Genomic DNA, 24,541 nt, shown 5'->3' on the forward strand with positions numbered 1-24,541 from the left:
AGCCTGTTTTTTTCTTCTTAAAACAATCAGTGCTGCCAGCTAAAGTTAGCAACACTGATCATTGTACGCACTGGCAGAACACAATAACACTGCAGGAGTGATTCCCTCATCCACAGGTCAGCAGGTGAGAGGGTGTGTGGGGACAGGCTGGGGAGAGATACTAGTCAGTGGCTGGGTAGGCACTGGTAGTATCAGAGCCAGATACACACAGGTTACATACGCCACGATCGTTAGAGCGAGAACAATAATTCTAGTACTAGACCTCCTCTGTAACTCTAAACATGTAACCTAAAAAAATGTAAAGCATCGCTTAGGATACCAAAAAAAATTGTGCTAACTTAACTAACTAACTGTTTTTTTAATGAATGAAACATTTTTTTCCAAAAAAACATGTTTGAAAAATTGCTGCGCAAATACCGTGCTAGAGCTGCACAATTAATCGTTAAAAAAATCGTGATCTCGATTCAACCCCCCTGACGATCTTCAATGCAGAGTTTGCTGATTCTTTCATATAACAAGTGGAGAGACTTTCAGCTGTCAAAAGAAAATATCTGGGCAGTCTGCCAAGTTTTTAACAGGATACATTGTAACTGACACTTCCTTCTTAGATCAAAGGGATACACTTCCGTGTGTAAAGAACAAATCTGGGCAGTCTGCGAAGTTTGTAAACAAAATGAAACATTGTAACTAACTAACATTGTAACTAAATTTAACCACTTAAAGTCCAACACTTGTTTCTTAAGTTAGAAAGCAATATTATTTGCTAGAAAATTACTTGGAACTGCCAAACATTATATATATTTTAGCAGAGACTAGGGAATACAATGGCTATTGCTGCAATATGTTATGTCACACTGCATTTTCCCACTTCAATGAATAATAAAAACCATAAAAACAAAACAGTGAAGTTAGCCCATTTTTTTTTTTTGTTTGTTTTGAATGAATGAATGAATGAAAACTTATATAGCGCAACACATGCGAACTTAATTGCCTCTGGGCGATGTGAAAGATGATGTTACGCCGCAACAATCGTGAGAGAATCGTGATCTATCTTCTAAGCAAAAAAATTGCAATTCTCATTTTAGCCAGAATCGTGCAGCTCTATACCGTGCAACATAAAAAGTGCAAAGACCACCATAGAGTAATTTTCTACCAAAAAACAAATGATGATTTTTACATGTAGTAGAGAAGTGTCAGAATTGGCCTGTGTGGCAAGGGGTTAATTACCATGAGTAATATACAAATAATTATTATAAGCACTGTGATCCTATCAGTCTGCTGTAGTGTGTCAGCTTGTATTTATATTGGCCGCTCTGAATGTAGCTTCTGACAGGCTGTGCAAGCAGGCCCGTATTTCCGGAGCCATAAATGATAGCCATCCCATATTTTAACCAGTTGTGGGGTAGCTCTTCCCATGCCTACACCAAAATGTGGGGTTTCTGTGACCTCTGGTCATCGAGCTACAACCCCCCAAATTCGATCTTAGAAAAAAAAATCTTAAAAAAAAAAAAATGTTTTTTTTTTTTTTTGGGCAAATGGGCCTATCTTGAGAAAGGGGCCTGGAGCTGCAGCTCCATTGTTAATCCGGCCCTGGGTGTGAACCAAACGGGGGGGGGGGGTGTTCGGCTCATCCCTAATCAACACTTTTTTTTTCTCATTTTGGATAGAGTAGGGGGGGGGGTTATAGCCCCTGTCAGTTTATTTTGTACCATCCCTGTCCAATTGCAGGGATTAGGGATGAGCAAACCCCCCCCCCCCCCCCGGTAGGGATGAGCTTTATGTTCGACTCAAACATTGGCTGTTTGGTGAACAGCGAACAATTTGGGGTTTTTGCGGCAAATTCTAAAAGGAGCGGAAAAACACCCTTTAAAAGTCTATGGGAGAGAATGATAGAATGTTAATTTTAACGGTTAATATGCAAGTTATTGTTTGGTGACCCAGGTCCTGCCCCAGGGGACATGTATCAATGCAAAAGGTTTGAAAACCTGAATTTTTCCAGGAGCAGTGATTTTAATAATGCTTAACCACTTCTGTACCGTAGGATGTCATATGACGTCCTGGACTTCAGTGGGGGATATCTGAATGATGGGCTAACTTTACTGTTTTGTTATTTTGTAATTCATGAAACTGTTTTTTTTTTTTGGCAAAAAAAAAGGCGTTTGAAAAATGATTGTGCAAATACCGTTGGAAATAAAGTTTTAAGGACCGCCACTTTATTCCCCAGGGTGTCTGCTATATATATATATATATATATATATATATATATATATATATATATATATGTTTGGGGGTTCTGAGTAATTTTCCAGAAACAAGATATAATTTTTACATGAAGGAGAGAAGTGCCAGAATAGGCGCGGTATGGAAGTAGTTAAAGTGAAACAATAAAAGTGAAATATTCCTTTAAATTTTGGACCTGGGGGGGGGGGGGGGTATAGTATGCCTGTGAAGTAGTGCATGTTTCCCATGCTTAGAACTAGGGTTGTCCCGATACCGATACTAGTATCGGTATCCAGACCGATTCCGAGTATTTGCGGGAGTACTCGTACTCCCGCAAATACCCCCGATACCCAAATAGAATACTTCCCCCCTCCCCCTCCGCCGCCGCCGTCGCCGTGACGCCGCATCCCGCCGCCATTCGCCGCATCCCCGCTGCCGCCGACTGTGTCATATGCCGGGAACATTACAGCTTTGAATAGCTGTAATGATTGGCGCCGCGCATAGACACTCCCCCTCGCTCGGGTGAACTGTCCAATCCCGAGCGAGGGGGAGTGTCTATACGCAGCGCCAACCATTACAGCGATTCAAAGTTGTAATGTTCCCGGCGTATGACACAGTCGGCGGCAGCGAGGATGCAGGTAAGTGGGACATGGATACATGGGGGGGAGACGCTGGATACATGGGGGGGAGACGCTGGATACATGGGGGGGAGACGCTGGATGGGGGGAGACGCTGGATACATGGGGGGGAGACGCTGGATGGGGGGAGACGCTGAATACATGGGGGGGAGACGCTGAATACATGGGGGGGAGACGCTGGATACATGGGGGGAGACGCTGGATGGGGGGAGACGCTGGATGGGGGGAGACAATGGCTGCATGGGGGGAGACAATGGCTGCATGGGGGGAGACGCTGGATGGGGGGAGACAATGGCTGCATGGGGGGAGACATGGCTGGATGGGGGGTGACAATGGCTGGATGGGGGGTGACAATGGCTGGATGGGGGGGGTGACAATGGCTGGATGGGGGGGTGACAATGGCTGCATGGGGGGAGACGCTGGATGGGGGGAGACAATGGCTGCATGGGGGGTGACAATGGCTGCATGGGGGGTGACAATGGCTGCATGGGGGGTGACAATGGCTGGATGGGGGGAGACAATGGCTGCATGGGGGGAGATGCTGGATGGGGGGAGACAATGGCTGGATGGGGGGTGACAATGGCTGCATGGGGGGTGACAATGGCTGCATGGGGGAATACATTGCTGGATGGGGGGTGACAATGGCTGGATGGGGGGTGACAATGGCTGCATGGGGGGAGACAATGGCTGCATGGGGGGAGACAATGGCTGCATGGGGGGAGACAATGGCTGCATGAGGGGAGACAATGGCTGCATGGGGGGAGACAATGGCTGCATGGGGGGAGACAATGGCTGCATGGGGGGAGACAATGGCTGCATATGTGGGGGGACATCGCTGCATTTGGGGACACATTTAAAAAAAGTATCGGTATTCGGTATCGGCGACTACTTGAAAAAAAGTATCGGTACTCGTACTCGGTCCTAAAAAAGTGGTATCGGGACAACCCTACTTAGAACTGTCCCTGTACAAGATGTCATTTCTCAAGGGAAAAAAAGTTATTTAAAAGTACTCGTGGCTATAAAGAATACAGAGAACAGACATTGGTCAAAAAAAAAAAAAAGCATGGGGGTCCCCCCAAATTCAATTACCGGGCCCTTCAGGTCTGGTATGGATATTAAGGGGAACCCCACCGTCAAATAAAAAAAAATGGCGTGGAGTTCCCCCAAAAATCCACACCAGGCCGCTTATCCGAGCACATTAATAAAGAAGACATTAATAAAGGAATTGTCAAAAACTGGCTATTGTCTTTTTTTAAATTTTTTACACTTTTTTTTGTGAAATGGTAGAGGTACAATGTACCCCATTACCATTTCACAAAGGCGGGGGCAGGATCTGGGGGTCCCCTTTGTTAAAGTGGTCTTCCAGATTACGATAAGCCCCCCGCCCGCAGACCCCCACAACCACCGGCCAGGGTTGTGGGGATGAGGCCCTTGTCTCCAACATGGGGACAAGGTGCTTTGGGGGGGACCCCAAAGCATTTTCCCCATGTTGAGGGCATGTGGCCTGGAACGGTTCAGGAGGGGGGTGCGCTCTCTTGTCCCCCCTCTTTTCCTGTGGCCGGCCAGGTTACGTGCTTGGATAAGGGGTCTGGTGTGGATTTTTGGGGAAACTCCATGCCATTTTTTTTTGTAAATTTGGGGTAGAGTTCCCCTTAAAATCTATACCAGACCTGAAGGGCCTGGTATGGATATTTGGGGGGAACCCCACATCATTTTTTTTTTAAATTTGATGGCGGGGTTCCCCTTAATATCCATTCCAGACCCGAAGGGCCTGGTAATTGAATTTTGGGGGACCCCCACACTTTTTTTTTTATTTTTTATGAATGAATTTTCTCAGAATTGCCGGAACCCGACAATTCATTATAGCCGCGAGTGATTTTAAATTACTTTTAAATTTACAGGCATGCATTATACCCCCCCCCCCCAGGTACAAAATTAAAAGGAATACTTCACTTTTATTGTTTCACTTTAAGCATTATTAAATTCACGAAAAAAAATATTGGCATTGATACATGTCCCATGGGGCAGGACTACATTTATGTTTTTGGTTGTAACATGACAAAATTTGGAAAATTTCAAGGGGACAATTGTTAAGGGGATGTCTTTTTAGGATTTATTGCAGTTTATCTTTAACATGAGAGGAGTTTAGAGCAAGAGATACTACAAAGAATTAATCAGCAACCCAGAACATATTTCCCTCTCCTCTGGTCTCTCTCTTTAGCAGCTTTTCAGAAGGTAACTGGCGATGTTGGAATGTCTAAGGCCCCACAGCTGTAAATCATAGGGTAATCTCAGCAACTAGTTCACTTATGCTTTTGCACAGCTACTAGTCCCAAAAAAAAAATCTTACTCGGTGTCCCAGAAGCTGTCTGTTACCCAGTCTCCAGAGGCAGATCCTTAACAAAATAAATTATTAAAGTTCCTCCTATAGATCCGGAATCTGAAGCAGTGTGCAGGTGCTGAGGCACAAAATGTAGTTTCTTGTCCTGGTGATCGTTCTTCCTGGCACAGCAGCACCCAGGGGTGCTGGAAGCCTCACTGATGAGGAACGAACAGTCTAGATAGGCCTCCTGCAGATTCTGAACGCCTTCAGGGATTGGCCAGGGCATAATAAATATTTAACTGGTCATTTGAATCTCATTTACTATGGTCTAGAACAGCCCTCAAAAAATCCACTCGCCTGCTCGCATTTTGTGAGTGGATTGTGAGGGCTGACGAGGAAGAGCACCGCCGGCAGCCTGTGTGTAATGGGAGTCCTTCTTCCAGTGACCGCGGAGGGGGAAAAGAGAGAGAACCGCCCGGGTGTTTAGAGCGCAACGCGGGGAACACAGGATAACAGTTTTCATTTTAATTGCTGTGTTCCCCGCCGCTCGCTGTCAGACCCAGCCCCACCCCCTGGTCCCGGGACTTTGATAGACAGATCCCCCGTTCAATCCTGGTGACGGGTGATCGGTCAATCAAAGTTCCCAGCCAGGGGGCGCGGCTGAATATGACGTTGAGCGGCGGGAAAACGGCAATTAAAGTGGATGTAAACCCACTCTCATTCTTTCTAAACTACTGCCATAGTGTTGATCTATAAGGATATAGATGCCTCCTGCATGTATCCTTACCTGTCAAATGTCTCCCCTCTGTCTGTTATAAGAACTGAAAAACTGCAGATTCTGTGAGTGAATCTGTTGTCAGGAGCTCTGTGGGTGGAGTCCTGATGTCAGTAGACTCCCCGCCCACCTTTACACTCCCCTTGTCAACATGCATTTTTTCCTGTGTATTCCTTACACTAAATTCTGCTAAGATCACTAACATCCAGTCAAAATCCAGAAAAGTAACCACATGACTTCAGAAAAGGAGTGGGGGTGGGAATTAAAAAATAATGCCTGTCTCCAGGCTAGTGCATGAGATATGTAAATAACCTGTCACTCACAGCAAGGGGGCGGAACGGACTAAGGTTTTTCTCTGTAAGTCCGTTTTATTTCACTGAACAATAAAAGAGGATTGCTCAGAGCTGGATTAACTCTGTGTGGCAAGACTGGGCACAGATCATAGGAAATCTTATACTGTACATTGTGACATCAAAAAATAAATACAAATTTTTGGGTCTACATCCACTTTAAAATGAAAACTGTTATCCTGTGTTCCCCGCGCTGCGCTCTGATCACCTGGACAGCTCTCCTGTTCCTCTCCTCCCCTGCACAGGTAGGCTGCATAGTGGACACTGCATTTGGTAAACACAGGCTGAATGGTGGACACGGGCTGCATTTGGTGGACACAGGCTGTATGGTGGACACGTGTTGCATGGTGGACATGGCTGCATTTGGTGGACACGTGCTGCATGGTGGACACGGCTGCATTTGGTGGACAGGGGCTGCATGGTGAACACGGGCTGCATGGTGAACACGGGCTGCATGGTGATCACGGGCTGCATGGTGGACACCGGCTGCATGGTGGACACGGGCTGCATTTGGTGGACACGGCTGCATTTGGTGGACACGGCTGCATTTGGTGGACACGGTTGCATCTGGTGGACACGGGCTGCGTTTGGTGGACACGGGCTGCGTTTGGTGGACTGCTCTCTGTTTTATCTTGTTGTACACAATTTAGTGCTAGCAGCTTTTCTTTATAAGGTTACATATCAATAATTATTCACATATCAACAATTATCCACGATCAGCGCAGCGTCAACCCTTGTTTTTTTTTTTATAATTTGGTGGACACTGGCTACGCTTGGTGGACACTGGCTGCGCTTTGTGGACACTGGCTGCGATTCGTGGACACTGGCTGCGTTTCGTGGATGCGGGCTGCGTTTCGTTGACACAAGGCTGCATTGGTGGGCATGGGCAGCCTGCATTAGTGGGCATGGATCAGTTGTTGTTAATATTTGTTTTTATATCTTAATTCTGCATAAAACATTTAAGTGTCATTTCATGAGATAATTTATGAGGGCGTGTTTAGGGGCGAAATTAGGGGCGGACTGGGTGGGGCAACTGGTGGCGAGTAACCTTTGAGGCCTGGCTAGTAGCTCAGGACTTGAAATTTTTAGCCCTGGTCTAGAAGATTGTTCCAGAGGCAGGGAGAAGCAGTCAGACTCTCAGCATAGGAATTCTGAGCAAACTAAAATAATCAATCACCACTCCACTCATTACAGTGAAGCTTAAAACCTAAATCAGCCTTGCTGGGAGGGTGCTACACTAAAATGGGCAGAATGCACTTGTTTCAAACTGTTATTCTAAGAACAGTCTTGATGCACAGTGCATGAGTACCAGGCTGGGCCAGAATTATATAACTCCCACATACTTTATGTATGTACATTCATCTTGGCAGGGAGGCATGCTAATAATGTACACTGAGCTGCGTATGCACAGCTCTGTGTACTTTCTACAGCATCTTGTAAAAGGAGGTAAGAAGCCTTTATTGCAGAAGAGACTTTTCTGCATTAAAAATCCTTCCTGCTTGATAGTTTTAAATTCAGTTTCATTTTAATACATTATATGAAGTTGATGAAACAGTAATATTTAATAATCCTAAAGTGCACACTTACCTTAGGTGATCAGAGTGCATGTGGCTTATATAAATTAGGTCAGCATGACACACCCTCTCCAGCCAGTCAGATGGAGGTTCATGAAGCAGCCACCATCCTCGAGCAAAGGCAGGACCAATCACCCAAGGATCAAACACCATATACTTCTGTCCCAGCTTCAGTTCCATGCAGGCATGAGTTAAATAGGTAATCTGCAAATCATTATTAAAAGTTTAAACATTCAGTAGTCATGGCCATATATGAAGAGATATTCAACAGAAATTGCCAACAAAGTCAAACATGGATCAGCAAATATGTTGTCTTGTGGACATACAGGACACATCCTTTAATACTGAAAGCTGTTTAAAACGGACAGCCTTCAAGAGCTCAAATATTTGTACACCAGATCTGAGCAAGTGTTTCTGTTTATAGAGGATAATATACACAGATGCAATGGTTTTGCACAGAGCAGCCCCGATCTTCTTCTGTGATCCCCCTCCGTCACTCCAAACCCCTCTTCTTCATTGGGTGCCCCCACAGAAAGCCGATTTCCATAGGGGCACCCATGCAGGCTTGCTCCCGAGTCCCGCTGCTAAGTCCATTGATGCAGACAGTGGGACTCAGCCCCACCCCCTGCTCCCATGTCACAGCTTTTGATGGACAGCAGCGGGAGCCAATGGTACCAATCTGTCCAATGAGGAGAGCGACATCGGCTGGAGCTGCAGCGCTCATGTACATCGCTGGATCGGATCGGGGTCAGGTAAGAAAAAGGGGGGGTCTGGGGGGAAGCTGCAGCAGAGAAAGTTTTTCACCTTAATGCATAGAATGCAAGGTGAAAAACATTAAGGCCTCGTACACACGATAGGATCGCCAGAGGACAACGGTCTGAAGGACCATTTTCATCAGTCCAAACCGATCGTGTGTAGGCCCCATAGGTTATTTAACCTTCAGTCAAAAAAATTAGAACTTGCTTTAAAATTTAACCGATGGACGCCTAACCGATAGGTCAAAACCGATCGTTGTCATCGGATGGACTGATCGTGTGTACGAGGCTTAAGGCTTTACATTAATGCATTCTCCTTATTAAGGTAAAAAAAAAAAGTTACATGGCAAGCTCCCCCAATACCCCTAATTACTTACCTTAGTGCTGTCTCAATCCTGGTGCTCTCTGTCTCTCCTCACAGGACATGAAGGCCGCAGTGGAGCCATTGGCTTCCACAGCTGTCAATGAAATCCTATAAGAATAGGTGTGCATTAGATGCCTACAGCCCAGGTCAGGATATAGCCCATGTGAATGGCCCCATAGCAAGTGGCTTGCTATGGGGGCACTTGAAAGGGAGAAGAAGCCAAGAGCACCAGTGGAGGATCTGAGAAGATGAGATACAAGGCGGATCTGTGCAAAACCATAGCACAATGCAGGTAAATAGAACATGTTGATTTAAAAAAAAAAAAATCAGCTGCGCTTATAAAATTCTAACGAATAATAATAGTAAAACACCAGCAGCTAGCACAGTATTGAAGAAGGATCAATAAAAAGCATATATAGATAAGGTGCAGCGCTTGTAAATAAAGTCCATAAAAAATCACTTCATGTACAAATATTAAATTCAGTTCAATCAGTGGTGAGCAGGAGGTATATGACAGAAGAAACAAACCATCACCGGTACCTGAACTGAATTGAATATTTGTTCCTGGATTGATTTTCTTTGCACTTTATTTACAAGCGCTTATCAATATATTTAAAAAAAAAAGAACCTTTAGAATCATTTTATATTTCTTGGTTACAACCTTCTCCCCCCTCTATTTCTGATTGGCTACGAAAGGTCCAACACATAGCAAATATGGAAGATCTAATCCACCAATCTTATGATTCCTCTGAAAAATTCCACAGCAAATGGGCATGTTGGTCGCATTTTACGGAATCTAGAGAATTTAGAATTTTGATGGACAACTAGTATTGTATTGAGTTTGTTCATTTGATTTTTATTATTGTTTTTTTTTTTTTTAATATCTCTTGAACTGTTTAGAAGGCTAATTATATCGGTCTATGTATCCTATGATATCCCTTTATTACTTACTAGTAATCTTGTCTTTATGTGAGTGCCCTTTACACCCTCCCCTTATTTTTGAACCCCCATATGTTTCTTTCCTTGTACGTCACATCGTTTACTTTCTATGATTCCGTCATACTTATAATTACCCCATATTTAAAATTTGATTATTCTTTCATTTTGCGATGTATCCTTATGTATTAGTACAATTTTGTAACATTGTAACATTGAAATTTGATTATATCTTCTAAAATCCAATAAAAATATTTTGAAAAAAAAAAAAAAAGAATCATTTTATATTTCTTAAATGTTTATTTATAAAAGTTCGACATCAGAAATACTATGCTATGAATAAGCACTAAAGTTTGATGTGAAACGCGTCAGTTTTTACCCCGTCTGTTGTGGCATGCTTTTTGTGTGTTTTTTGATTTTAAAATAAAAGCAATTTATTTTTGGAGTACGGCTGTCAAGAACGTTTTTCCTTTATTTTGCATCAGAAATACTATGATTCTATTTTTAAGATAACTAATGAAAATGTAAAAGTTTAAAGGAATCCTGAAAAACTCAGCTGCCAAATAATTAGATATATTCATACACAGTATGAGCATACTAATGCAGCCCATACATAGGTCCAATTTCGAACAAATTTTCTTTTGAAAATCAGAATTTTTTTTAATCCGATGGTGCCACCATTGATTTTGAAATTCGACCAACTAAGCCTTCGGATTTCACCTAATATTGCTACAGAAAATACATTTTGTGGTTGGGAATCTTCTTTTCTTCCCATGTCACAGCTCATTTGCATTTATTTTTTGATTATATTTCTTGCATCATTGATTATAAATTTGTTTGCTTTTCAAAAAATTTCCAACATGCCGAATTACTCAAATTTGATGACTGCATGAAAATAGTAATTTGCTGTGGCCCACTAATGGTGTAAAATTCAAAAGAAAATTCTTAGTTACGTTTTTCTAAAGAAAATTATTTCGGAATTTGACACATGTATGGCCAGCTTTAGATATACACCCGAAGACATTCTGTGCTATTCCTCCCCAGTATGGGGATAACATATACTGTATGTAACACTTTTTTGCTGCCTAGAAAAATAGATGAGCTCAAAACCCAATAAGTACTTTCAGGCACGCATAAATAAACACCCACAAAATTAACAATTTTTTTTTTACACACAGCTGTTAATTATTACGATATTTTTCACACAATGCATGGGTATACTTAGAATTACAACCAAAAACACCCTCTGCTGTTTCTCCCGATAATGGGGATACCACTTATGTGAGATTTTTTGCAGCCTAACCACACAGGGGTGCTTAAAAATCCACAAAGCACCTTGGGCTCTTAAGAGGCATAAATTCGACATCTCATTTCTTGACTACCTATCAGGTCTCTGGAGGCCCTGGAGAGCCAGGACAGTAGAAACACCCACAAAATGACTACATTTTGGAAAACAGATGCCCCAAGATATTTTTTTAACAGGCATAGTGAGTATTTTAAAGATTTAATTTGTTGCCACAAGTTTTTGAAAAAGTGGAAAGAAAATAAAAATGTATCTTTTACAGAAAGTTGTTAATGTAATAAAATATTTCTCACACACAGCATGGGCATACTTAGAATGAAACCCCAAAACACATTCTACCACTCCTCCCAAGTATGCAGATACCAAATATGTGAAACTTTTCCCCAACCTAGCCACATAGAGTGCCCAAAATCCAATAAGCACCTTCAGGCTTTCAAGAGACATACATTATGCATTTAATTTACTGACTAGCTATCACATTTTTGGAGGCTCTGGAGCACCACTACAGTGTAAACCACCCATAACTGACCATATTTTGGAGAGTAAACACCTAAAGGTATTTTGAAGGGACTCTGTTAAAGATTTAATTTTTTGCTACAATTTTTTTAAGATTTTGAAAGAAATGAAAGTATTTTTTACGCAAAGTTGTCAATGTAATAAAATACAGTATTTCTCACTGCAGCTTCTCACCTGCGCTTGTACTATTTCCGAAGGACCGTTCTCATCGGTTCACCGATGAAGCTGACTGATGGTCTGATGTGCCTACACATCATCAGTTAAAAAAACGATCGAGTCCAACGCGGTGACGTTAAACACAACGACGTGCAGAGAAAAACGAAGTTCAATGCTTCCAAGCATGCGTCGACTTGATTCTGAGCATGCGCGGGTTTTTAACCAATGCTTTTGCATACTAACTGTCGGTTTTGACCTATCGGTTATCAGTCCATCGGTTCAATTTTAAAGCAAGTTCTCTTTTTTTTGACCGAAGGATAACTGACCGATGGGGCCCACACACCATCGGTTTTGACCGATGAAACGGTCCTTTAGTCCGTTTTCATCGGTTTTGACCGACCGTGTGTACGTGGCCTAACAGTATTCACTCATGGACCACGTAATGATTTAGATCACTGGATCCGCTCACACTCATACTATCTTTTCTCACTACCCCTTTTCTTTCATGGTTCATCCCCAGTAACCTTCAGCACCCACATGATACATCGTCTCCCTCTTCCGAGTCACCAATTGATAATAAGCTTTAATTATCTACCACTCCAGCGATGACTGATTACCCCTTTACTGTTTGCAAACTATACCAGTAATGGATTGCAAGCTTACCCTACCTTAGTAACGCTAAGTTTCTATTCTTCCCATACGTGACTATGTATGTTTGGATGTTTATCATCTTGTCTATACGATGCATGATGGGTCTCATATGTTCGAGTATCACCTTTACTTTCCATTGTATTGTAAATCTTAAAAAACTCTTTGACAAGAAAATATTTCTCACACACAACATGGATATTCTTAGAATTACTTGGAAATACCATATGTGTGCAACTTCTTAAATGTTTGAAATGTGTGTCACAGAAACCAATCATCACCAACTTAGGCCCGGATTCAGATAGAGATACGACGGCGTATCTCCTGATACACCGTCGTATCTCTGAGTACCGATGGTCGGATCTATGCGGCTGATTCATAGAATCAGGTTCCGCATAGATCTCCCTAAGATCCGACAGGTGTAAGTGACTTACATCGTCGGATCTTAGGCTGCAATCTCCCGCTGGCTGCTAGGTGGCGTTTCGTTTTTTTGGACGCAACAAATATGCAAATGAGGAGTTCCACCATTTCAGAAACGAACGCCTTTCCGTCGTTTTTTTTTTTTACGTCGCTTGCGTTCGGCTTTTTCTGGCGTATAGTTACCCCTGCTATGTGAGAAGTGTCCTATGTTAAGTATGGCCGTCGTTCCCCGCTCCGAGTTTTGAATTTTTACGCCGTTTGCGTAAGTCGATTCAGAATACGGCCGGATGCAAGTTACGCTCATGCCGAAACCAATGACGTCCTAGCGACGTCATTTGGAGCAATGCACGCTGGGAAAAATCGCGGACGGCGCTGTTGGATCGGCGCGGGAACGCGCCTGATTTAAATTGTATATATATATATTCGCCAGCACACCAGGGATCATAACGTCCAAAGAATTAATGCATATCTATTATTTCAAAAAGAGCAACGTTTCGAGGCCACGCAGGACCTCTTCGTCAGGCAAAAAGATACAAACACAATAAAGCAAACAATTATATATAAGAAGCTGTCACCAATGAAAATCTTTGAAAAATAAAACCCACCCACCCCAAACACCTCCTCCCTCTACCCACCCATCCAATTAGGAGTCTACATCGGGTATGTTATGCAAGCACCTATTAGTGATCAGTTAATCACAAACGGCATAAGCAAAGAGTCACATGGGGTACATACCCCCAGCTGTGTTCACGGTCAAAACAGCGATCACATAGCTGCTCAGTTGTACATTGCCAGAAAAAATGTATAAATCCCATACCTGCAAAAGGAGCTATCCATGTACCCCTCCGCTGTGTCATCGATCGTAATCACGATCGCACAGCTGATACCACGTGTGCTGTCCTGTGGTATCCCTCAGCCAATGACAGTCTGCAAAATTGCAGTCAGCGTCGTTGTGCGGCCGCCGTCGCCATAGAGACAATGACGTCGGCGCGTCACACGTCGGCTCGGCCAATCAGCTTCGACCAATGTGACAGTGAGGCTTGGAAAGCAAGCCTACGTCACATGTTACAAGGGGCCAAGGAGAGCGCAGTTTAACAGTTCAGGTCAATGTGACAGCGAGGCTTGAAAAGCAAGCCCCTGTCACATGGTAGCAGGGGTCAAGGAGAGCGCAGCCTGACAATTCAGGCTAATGTGACAGCGCGACTTGTAAAACAAGCCGCTGTGATATGGTCCAAGGGGAGGTACTACAGAGGAAGCGTGCTATATTCACCCAGGATAAGATAATAAGTGAAGAAAAGAAGAAACTTTTTTAAAAAAAGGATAAAATGACTAATGATAAGCACCAATACAGAACCAAACACCTAAATAGATAGACAAAAGAGAAAAAAAGGAGAAAAAGAATAAAGAAAAAAAGAAAAAAAGATAAAATTAAACAATAATAATCAACTAGAAAAAATGTAAAAATAAAGAATATGAATGAAAATAAAAATAATAATAAATGTAAATTAACATAAATACATATAAATAGAAAAATAAAAATAAAAATAAATATAAATATAAATAAATATAAATAAAAATAAAAATAAAAATAAAAATAAAAATGAAAATAAATAAATGCAAATAAAAATAAAAATAGAAAAATACAAATAAAAATAAAGATAAATAAAAATAAAACAAAAATAAAACAAAAATAAAACAAAACAAGGCAGAAATCAAAAAACAAAACAAAGTGAAATTACTGAAACAAAAGAAAAGAAAAAGCGAAAGAAAATACCGAAAAACAAAAAGGTAAAAAGCACCAGGGTGAACAGACTATTAAAAAAGTGTAAGATATGACATGTAGACACAATACAAAGGGCTAACGGTCCGGGTGAGAACACCGACAGACAAATGGTCACTCAAAAACTAGCCATATCAATGTACATCCTATATCAAACCTGCCTAAAGGTCTAAGTTGATGGGGTCATCGTCCATACATAGTCAAATGTAAAAATGTCTACATTGTCAACCATGAAAAAAGAAAAAACAAAAATACAGTTAAAAGAAGCCCACGGGGGCTTGAAAAAAAACGATGGTATAAGCAATACCATATGGGATGTCATTCCTAATACGCAATGGCAAGATAAGATCAGAGAATAACTTTAAATAAATACGACGGCGCAAGAATAATATGTGATTGAAAAAGAACACTAGATAGATAAGCCTAATCAAAGGCCATAAAGGCATTGCATAGGGGAGCTTAATGGAAGACACAGCGATCAATCAGCGATCATCTATAAAGCACGTCAGAGACAAATTAGCGTTCAACCCACCAGGTTGCACTGTCCCTAATGTGTGTATCCAATAGGCCTCGCGGCAAAGTAGTGCTCGATTCCGATCACCACCCCTATAGGGTGCTTTAACGTGTTCAATAACCATACCCCGGAGTTCGTGGATCTGGTGTTTGACTGTCACGAAATGTAAAGCCACAGGTTTGTTAAAGTCTACCTGTTCCCCCTTGGCGGTTTTAGTCAGGGCTACCCTAATGTCACTCCTATGTTTTTGGAAACGCTTCTTAAATGGGCCTATAGTCTTTCCAACATATACCAATGTACAGGGACATTTTAGAATATAGACACAGAAGTCGGTGTTGCAGTTTAAATATTCGCGTATAGGATAGCGACCTCCCATATGTGGATGTGAAAAATATTCACCACAAATAAGGGAGTTGCATACATTACAGTTATAGCATCTAAAACATCCGGTTTTGAGGGATATCTTAGTTGCCGTCTTCGCGTACTTGTGTCGTGGGTCAGCCTGTACTAGATGGTCTCGTAGCGTTTTTCCGCGTTTGTACGCCATCATTGGTTTGGTCTTGATTGCAGGACTCAAAGATCTATCTGACTGCAATATTTTCAAATTGCGTTCCGTGGCGCATTTGATTGTGCCTGACTCTTGGTTGTACGTGTGAACTAGCATAGGGCACGAACTAGCCCTAGAACTTTTGCTGCTACCAGTTAATGCCTTATCTAGAGCTTGATCCAGAATTGGTCTGGGATAACCACGTTCGAGAAATTTCTGGTACATGATATCAAGTTCTTTCTTTTTATCTTGCTCATCTGAGCAGATCCGTAAGACCCGTACAAACTGTGAGATCGGCAAATTGTGGCGTAAATGTGTTGGATGTGCACTCTGAAAGTGTAGCAGAGTGTTTCTATCGGTGGGTTTAGTATATAGGGATGTGGTCATACTACCACCAGTGATGGTGATAAGTACATCGAGGAATGGAATACATTCACCCGAAATCTCTGGGTTAAACACAATCCCTGGGAAAATGCTGTTAATATACTCCACAAATTTCACAAAGTCCGTCTCACTCCCCGTCCATATAAAAAAGACGTCGTCTATATATCTCATCCATTTTTTTACATATTGATGAAACAAAGGAGATGGATAAATATACACCTCTTCCAGATAGCCTACAAACAAGTTAGCAAAAGAGGGAGCTGCGGAGCTCCCCATAGCTGTCCCTCTAATCTGTGTATACATCGTTCCTTCAAATCTGAAATGATTGTTCACCAAAATAAATTCAAGACATTCAATAACAAAAGCCCTTGGTAACTCAAGGGAACCTCGTTTAGACAAGAAATGATCAACAGCCTGAAGACCAGCCTCATTGGGTATGCAGGTATATAGTGAGGAAATGTCCATTGTGGCAAGCTTCCAACCGTCATCAAATGTGGAGGAGGGACCAAGTTTGTCAAGGAAATCACCCGTATCACGGATGTATGCTGGTAAATCCTTGACTACCGGTTGTAGATAATAATCCACAACCTGGGCCAATGGCTGGGTGACAGAACCAGTGCCGGAAACTATAGGCCGAAATTTAAGGGGCGTGATGCCCTTATGGATCTTAGGCAATTCATATATGACAGGCGTACGAGGAAATTCGTTGTACAAAAAATCAGCAACCTCGTCTGTCAACCAGCCATTGGTCCGACCGATACCGATCAGTCTCGCCAAACCATTCTTGGTACTCAATAGGGGATCACTCCCCAATAATAAATAACTAGACGTGTCAGCCAACATGGAAAGCATTCCCTCCCTGTAATCACTATAGTCCATGATAACCACCCCTCGCCTTTATCGGCGGGCTTAATTATGATGTTTCTGTCATTCTTGAGGGATTTCAATGCTGAAAAGTCCATAGGTCCCAAATTGGTCTGTGCGTTTTTGGAGGCTTTATGAACGACATCATGTTTGATCGTTCTGATGTAGCTTTCGATCGAATGAAATTGTCCTGGAGGAATAAACTTACTCTTTAGTCTAAATGGAGACGGTACTTTAGATAATGACATAGGTTGATTGTGAAAGAATTGTTTAATTTTCAAGGTACGTTCAAACTTGAACATCTCTACTTCAAAGTCAAATAAATGTAATCTGTTAGCGGGGCAAAATGACAGACCCTTGGACAACAATTTGGATTCACCCTCAGTGATTGGTCTTAAAGAGAGGTTAATCACCGGGCACGCCCGGTTCCCCGTCTCGTGTTCATGCGAGGTAAAGGGGGGACCGGATTTCTTGATGCCCCTCCTGGATCTGCGTTTCCGCCGGCAACCGGAAAAAGGTTTCCGTTACTGGCGTTTCCCGCGTGTTTGTTGCCTGCAGTGGTTCCGGCCTCACTGTCGCTCGATGGATTCTCGGTGGGTCGTACGCCTGTCATATATGGATTGCCTAAGATCCATAAGGGCATCACGCCCCTTAAATTTCGGCCTATAGTTTCCGGCACTGGTTCTGTCACCCAGCCATTGGCCCAGGTTGTGGATTATTATCTACAACCGGTAGTCAAGGATTTACCAGCATACATCCGTGATACGGGTGATTTCCTTGACAAACTTGGTCCCTCCTCCACATTTGATGACGGTTGGAAGCTTGCCACAATGGACATTTCCTCACCATATACCTGCATACCCAATGAGGCTGGTCTTCAGGCTGTTGATCATTTCTTGTCTAAACGAGGTTCCCTTGAGTTACCAAGGGCTTTTGTTATTGAATGTCTTGAATTTATTTTGGTGAACAATCATTTCAGATTTGAAGGAACGATGTATACACAGATTAGAGGGACAGCTATGGGGAGCTCCGCAGCTCCCTCTTTTGCTAACTTGTTTGTAGGCTATCTGGAAGAGGTGTATATTTATCCATCTCCTTTGTTTCATCAATATGTAAAAAAATGGATGAGATATATAGACAACGTCTTTTTTATATGGACGGGGAGTGAGACGGACTTTGTGAAATTTGTGGAGTATATTAACAGCATTTTCCCAGGGATTGTGTTTAACCCAGAGATTTCGGGTGAATGTATTCCATTCCTCGATGTACTTATCACCATCACTGGTGGTAGTATGACCACATCCCTATATACTAAACCCACCGATAGAAACACTCTGCTACACTTTCAGAGTGCACATCCAACACATTTACGCCACAATTTGCCGATCTCACAGTTTGTACGGGTCTTACGGATCTGCTCAGATGAGGAAGATAAAAAGAAAGAACTTGATATCATGTACCAGAAATTTCTCGAACGTGGTTATCCCAGACCAATTCTGGATCAAGCTCTAGATAAGGCATTAACTGGTAGCAGCAAAAGTTCTAGGGCTAGTTCGTGCCCTATGCTAGTTCACACGTACAACCAAGAGTCAGGCACAATCAAATGCGCCACGGAACGCAATTTGAAAATATTGCAGTCAGATAGATCTTTGAGTCCTGCAATCAAGACCAAACCAATGATGGCGTACAAACGCGGAAAAACGCTACGAGACCATCTAGTACAGGCTGACCCACGACACAAGTACGCGAAGACGGCAACTAAGATATCCCTCAAAACCGGATGTTTTAGATGCTATAACTGTAATGTATGCAACTCCCTTATTTGTGGTGAATATTTTTCACATCCACATATGGGAGGTCGCTATCCTATACGCGAATATTTAAACTGCAACACCGACTTCTGTGTCTATATTCTAAAATGTCCCTGTACATTGGTATATGTTGGAAAGACTATAGGCCCATTTAAGAAGCGTTTCCAAAAACATCGGAGTGACATTAGGGTAGCCCTGACTAAAACCGCCAAGGGGGAACAGGTAGACTTTAACAAACCTGTGGCTTTACATTTCGTGACAGTCAAACACCAGATCCACGAACTCCGGGGTATGGTTATTGAACACGTTAAAGCACCCTATAGGGGTGGTGATCGGAATCGAGCACTACTTTGCCACGAGGCCTATTGGATACACACATTAGGGACAGTGCAACCTGGTGGGTTGAACGCTAATTTGTCTCTGACGTGCTTTATAGATGATCGCTGATTGATCGCTGTGTCTTCCATTAAGCTCCCCTATGCAATGCCTTTATGGCCTTTGATTAAGCTTATCTATCTAGTGTTCTTTTTCAATCACATATTATTCTTGCGCCGTCGTATTTATTTAATGTTATTCTCTGATCTTATCTTGCCATTGCGTATTAGGAATGACATGCCATATGGTATTGCTTATACCATCGGTTTTTTTCAAGCCCCCGTGGGCTTCTTTTAACTGTATTTTTGTTTTTTCTTTTTTCATGGTTGACAATGTAGACATTTTTACATTTGACTATGTATGGACGATGACCCCATCAACTTAGACCTTTAGGCAGGTTTGATATAGGATGTACATTGATATGGCTCGTTTTTGAGTGACCATTTGTCTGTCGGTGTTCTCACCCGGACCGTTAGCCCTTTGTATTGTGTCTACATGTCATATCTTACACTTTTTTAATAGTCTGTTCACCCTGGTGCTTTTTACCTTTTTGTTTTTCGGTATTTTCTTTCGCTTTTTCTTTTCTTTTGTTTCAGTAATTTCACTTTGTTTTGTTTTTTGATTTCTGCCTTGTTTTGTTTTATTTTTGTTTTATTTTTATTTATCTTTATTTTTATTTTTATTTTTCTATTTTTATTTTTATTTGCATTTATTTATTTTCATTTTTATTTTCATTTTTATTTTTATTTTTATTTTTATTTATTTATATTTATTTTTATTTTTATTTTTATATTTATATGTATTTATGTTAATTTACATTTATTATTATTTTTATTTGCATTCATATTCTTTATTTTTACATTTTTTCTAGTTGTTTATTATTGTTTAATTTTATCTTTTTTTCTTTTTTTCTTTATTCTTTTTCTCTTTTTTTCTCTTTTGTCTATCTATTTAGGTGTTTGGTTCTGTATTGGTGCTTATCATTAGTCATTTTATCCTTTTTTTAAAAAAGTTTCTTCTTTTCTTCACTTATTATCTTATCCTGGGTGAATATAGCACGCTTCCTCTGTAGTACCTCCCCTTGGACCATATCACAGTGGCTTGTTTTACAAGTCGCGCTGTCACATTAGCCTGAATTGTCAGGCTGCGCTCTCCTTGACCCCTGCTACCATGTGACAGGGGCTTGCTTTTCAAGCCTCGCTGTCACATTGACCTGAACTGTTAAACTGCGCTCTCCTTGGCCCCTTGTAACATGTGACGTAGGCTTGCTTTCCAAGCCTCACTGTCACATTGGTCGAAGCTGATTAGCCGACGTGTGACGCGCCGACGTCATTGTCTCTATGGCGACGGCGGCCGCACAACGACGCTGACTGCAATTTTGCAGACTGTCATTGGCTGAGGGATACCACAGGACAGCACACGTGGTATCAGCTGTGCGATCGTGATTACGATCGATGACACAGCGGAGGGGTACATGGATAGCTCCTTTTGCAGGTATGGGATTTATACATTTTTTCTGGCAATGTACAACTGAGCAGCTATGTGATCGCTGTTTTGACCGTGAACACAGCTGGGGGTATGTACCCCATGTGACTCTTTGCTTATGCCTGTTTGTGATTAACTGATCACTAATAGGTGCTTGCATAACATACCCGATGTAGACTCCTGATTGGATGGGTGGGTAGAGGGAGGAGGTGTTTGGGGTGGGTGGGTTTTATTTTTCAAAGATTTTCATTGGTGACAGCTTCTTATAAATAATTGTTTGCTTTATTGTGTTTGTATCTTTTTGCCTGACGAAGAGGTCCTGCGTGGCCTCGAAACGTTGCTCTTTTTGAAATAATAGATATGCATTAAATCTTTGGACGTTATGATCCCTGGTGTGCTGGCGAATATATATATATATGATTTGCTTTCCGGTTCCCAGCCGGTGATCGTTTCAGCACCCTTTTACTACTTGGCCATTTTGCCGGAAGGTGTGCAATCGGAATATTTTTGAGATGATTTAAATTGTAGACGCCCCCTGAATTTCGCCAGGGGATTAACGATACGCCGCCGCAAGTTTTGAGGTAAGTGCTTTCTGAATACAGCACTAGCCTCAAAAACTTGCGCCGGCGGATCATAAATCAGATAGATTACGCGGATCTTTAGATCCGCTAATCTATCTGAATGTACCCCATTGTGTCCAAAACAGAAAACAGTTGTACTGTAATGCTCGTATGCGTGATCAGGGAAATTAGCTTATTGTAGCGTCACCAAGAATGCTACGTTCTTTATTGCTCCCAGGAATACTATGTTCACTGGCCAGGAAGTACAGAATATTGAACAAATGGTGGACAAAATAGTTCCTGTGGTTACAGGGGTCCACAGGGGATGGCTGGGACTACAACAGATAAGGGTCAGTACAGGTGACAGGCATAGGCTACACTGCATTGGCGTGGGGGGGATCAGGGACAGTGTTGCTGACTGCACTAGTCTAGCAAAACTGTACTGGTTTGGCTGCAATCAGGGACACTGGCTGGCTGCACTGCACTGGTATGGTGACACTCTAACGGGGTGGCTAGCAACCAGGAACACTGTTACTGGCTGATAGTAGGCCAGTCAATGGATCTGAATCCAATAGAATACCGGTGGGTTGTGGTAGAACAGAAGATTCACAGGATGAACGTGCAGTTTACAAATCTGCAAGAATTGTTTAATGCAATTATGTCAACATGGATCAGAATTTCAAAAGAATCTGAAATCTCCATCAATTAGAGGCTGTTTTGAGGAGGCTCTACACAACATTGTATAGTATACCAAATAGATTGATAGGCAAGTGTAAATCTTGACTTTTCATGTAAATGTATAGTACAGACCTGTTTTTTCCTACGTCTGAGACCCCCCTCCCTGTTAATAGCTGATGTTGTCCATCACTTAAAAGGACAAATAAAAAAGGCTTGTGAGTTGGGGATGGGACAAAGTTTAACCTCTGAAGAGACATTGTAGATTTACATATACAGTATACAGTACTCAGTTGCCTTTTTTAGATCTACTTACTCTTTTGCCAGGCATTTTCCTTTACTAAAAGTAACTTGTACTTATGCATGTTTGCATTTATTGTACAGCTTGAAATGCTCAGGTTTGTGACATATTTAATGTAGCATATATGAATGCTAGAAGTATGAGTAAAAAGCATAACTAAATACACTGCAAAAATGTTATTCATTCTTTTAAATTGAGAAGCATACCTGTAACTCCCCTACTTCCAAGTCTACTGGAATCTTTGGATCAGAGTCCCAGGGATTTGGAGGATCCAGTTCCACAAGGGAAATACTGTTGTCTTCATTTTTTTCAATGACTGCTCAAAAATGTAGAATAATACATTAGTTTATGTAAATAATTCCAAGTGAATACGAGACACATTGTGATTGGTAAACTTTTATCGAAGAACATACAATTTATAATTATGTGTTTCTACTACTCCTTGCACATATGCCATAGCTCATTCACAGTTATTAAATAGCACAATGAAAAAATACCCCCCCCCCCCTAAATAGCTTCCTTTACCTTAGTGCAGTCCTCCTTCACTTACCTCATCCTTCCATTTTGCATTTAAATGTCCTTATTTATTCTGAGAAATCCTCACTTCCTGTGCTTCTGTCTGCAACTCCACACAGTAATGCAAGGCTTTCTCCCTGGTGTGGAGTGTCATGCTCGCCCCTCCCTTGGACTACAGGAGAGTCAGGATGCCCACTAACACACAGCTCCTTTCTTTATCTGCAATGTAGAGAGCGTCCTGACTCTTTTGTAGAAAAGGGGGCGAGCACGACACTCCACACCAGGGAGAAAGCCTTGCATTACTGTATGGAGTTACAGACAGAAGAACAGGAAGTGAGGATTTCTCAGAATAAATAAGGACATTTAAAAGCAAAATGGAAGGATGAGGTAAGTGAAGGAGGACTGCACTAAGGTAAAGGAAGCTATTTAGGGAAAAAAAATTGTACCTTTACAACCCCTTTAAATTGGCCCTTTGGCAACCTGTTTCAAACAGCAGAGTCAGTTTGGTAGCCTGGTCTTTCTCTACGCTTATGTAGTACAGTTTTGTCATAGTCTGGGAACTGTCTGCTTTCTCTGCCTGTCAGCATGTTCCTTGTCAGCACATGTGTGTGTAACATACCCGATGGGCAATTTGGGCTGGCCCTTCCTACACTAAGATAGGGATAATATCCTATAAACAGCTATTTTTTTTAGTCCCAACAAAGCAGCAAGTCTTGAATGATATCGTTTTAGCATCTATAGGAAACTTGAGGATAGTACTGTTTTTTTGATGTTTGATAGAAACAATTGAGTACTGTCTGTGATACATTTTTTATTTGCACTAACATACAATTTTTCTGGTCAAGCTTTCAGGGAATTAGTACTGCTTGGACCTTGAAGAAGAGAGCATACCCCGAAAGCTTGTCCTGAAAATGTGTATGTTAGTGCAAATAAAAAAAAGATCACGGACAGTACTCAATTGTTTTTGTCGCAAGTGCACTAATACAGTTACAATCACCTCAAGCATGATATGTGATAGAAAATACACTCACCTCTGCTCCAATGGAACATCCAATCCCCAGGTTCTTTAGAAGCAGTAATGATTTTTATGCCTCTTTCTCTTATATATATGTATAAAATATTAATATTCGTACAGTGATTTCCATATAACAGTTTAAAAAAAGTAATCTTTTAAAAATATATTCATTATTTGACTATATAATAGTTGTATTCTGAGTTGAACCAATGTCAAGTCGGTTACCATGGAACTTTAGTGCAAAAAAAATGTTTGCAAAATATGACCAGAGGGAAGCAATATTGAAATGTGAATTTAGAAGATCTGTCATTTAAAAATAGCGAAAAGTAAAAAAGTTGCCTCCCATATTTATTAGGCCCCTTTCACACTTGTACTACCTAAAAGTAGTCGCACAAATTTTACGTGACTTGAGGCAATGCCTGTGTAATCTTAAGATCTATGGCCCTCAAGTTGCATCAAAGTCATACAAAAGTAGTGCATGGACTACTTTGAAGTCGCTGCGACTTGAAGTCACACAGATATGATCGGTACCCATTGGAAATCATAGGGTATGACTTGTCATGCGACTTTGCAGTCCCAAGCCGCATAAAAAAAAACACAAGTGTAAAGGGCCCTGTAAAACAATCTATATAATGTTTTGAAAACACGTTGCGCTTTTATTTGCATTATAATATACACAGAATATGTAGCAGGTACTTCTTCAGACTGATCAGCAAATTGATACGCCGGCGTAATT

At 41.7% G+C, this 24,541-nt stretch overlaps 1 protein-coding gene across 3 annotated transcripts in view; it reads right to left on the reverse strand.

Moving 5' to 3' along the window:
• Nucleotides 1-24,541, reverse strand: part of LOC120940783 (cytidine monophosphate-N-acetylneuraminic acid hydroxylase-like) — a 182,034-nt gene that overhangs the window by 76,623 nt on the left and 80,870 nt on the right. For all 3 annotated transcript variants that reach the window (XM_040353819.1, XM_040353820.1, XM_040353818.1), the window contains 2 exons: nt 22,481-22,590; nt 7,894-8,084 (listed from right to left, as the gene is read on the reverse strand). In XM_040353819.1, coding sequence (XP_040209753.1) covers nt 7,894-8,084; nt 22,481-22,590 — 301 coding nt within the window. The remainder of the gene's footprint in view (nt 1-7,893; nt 8,085-22,480; nt 22,591-24,541) is intronic.

Source organism: Rana temporaria, chromosome 5 (genome assembly GCF_905171775.1).
Source record: "Rana temporaria chromosome 5, aRanTem1.1, whole genome shotgun sequence".
In the NCBI taxonomy this organism is placed as follows: domain Eukaryota; kingdom Metazoa; phylum Chordata; class Amphibia; order Anura; family Ranidae; genus Rana; species Rana temporaria.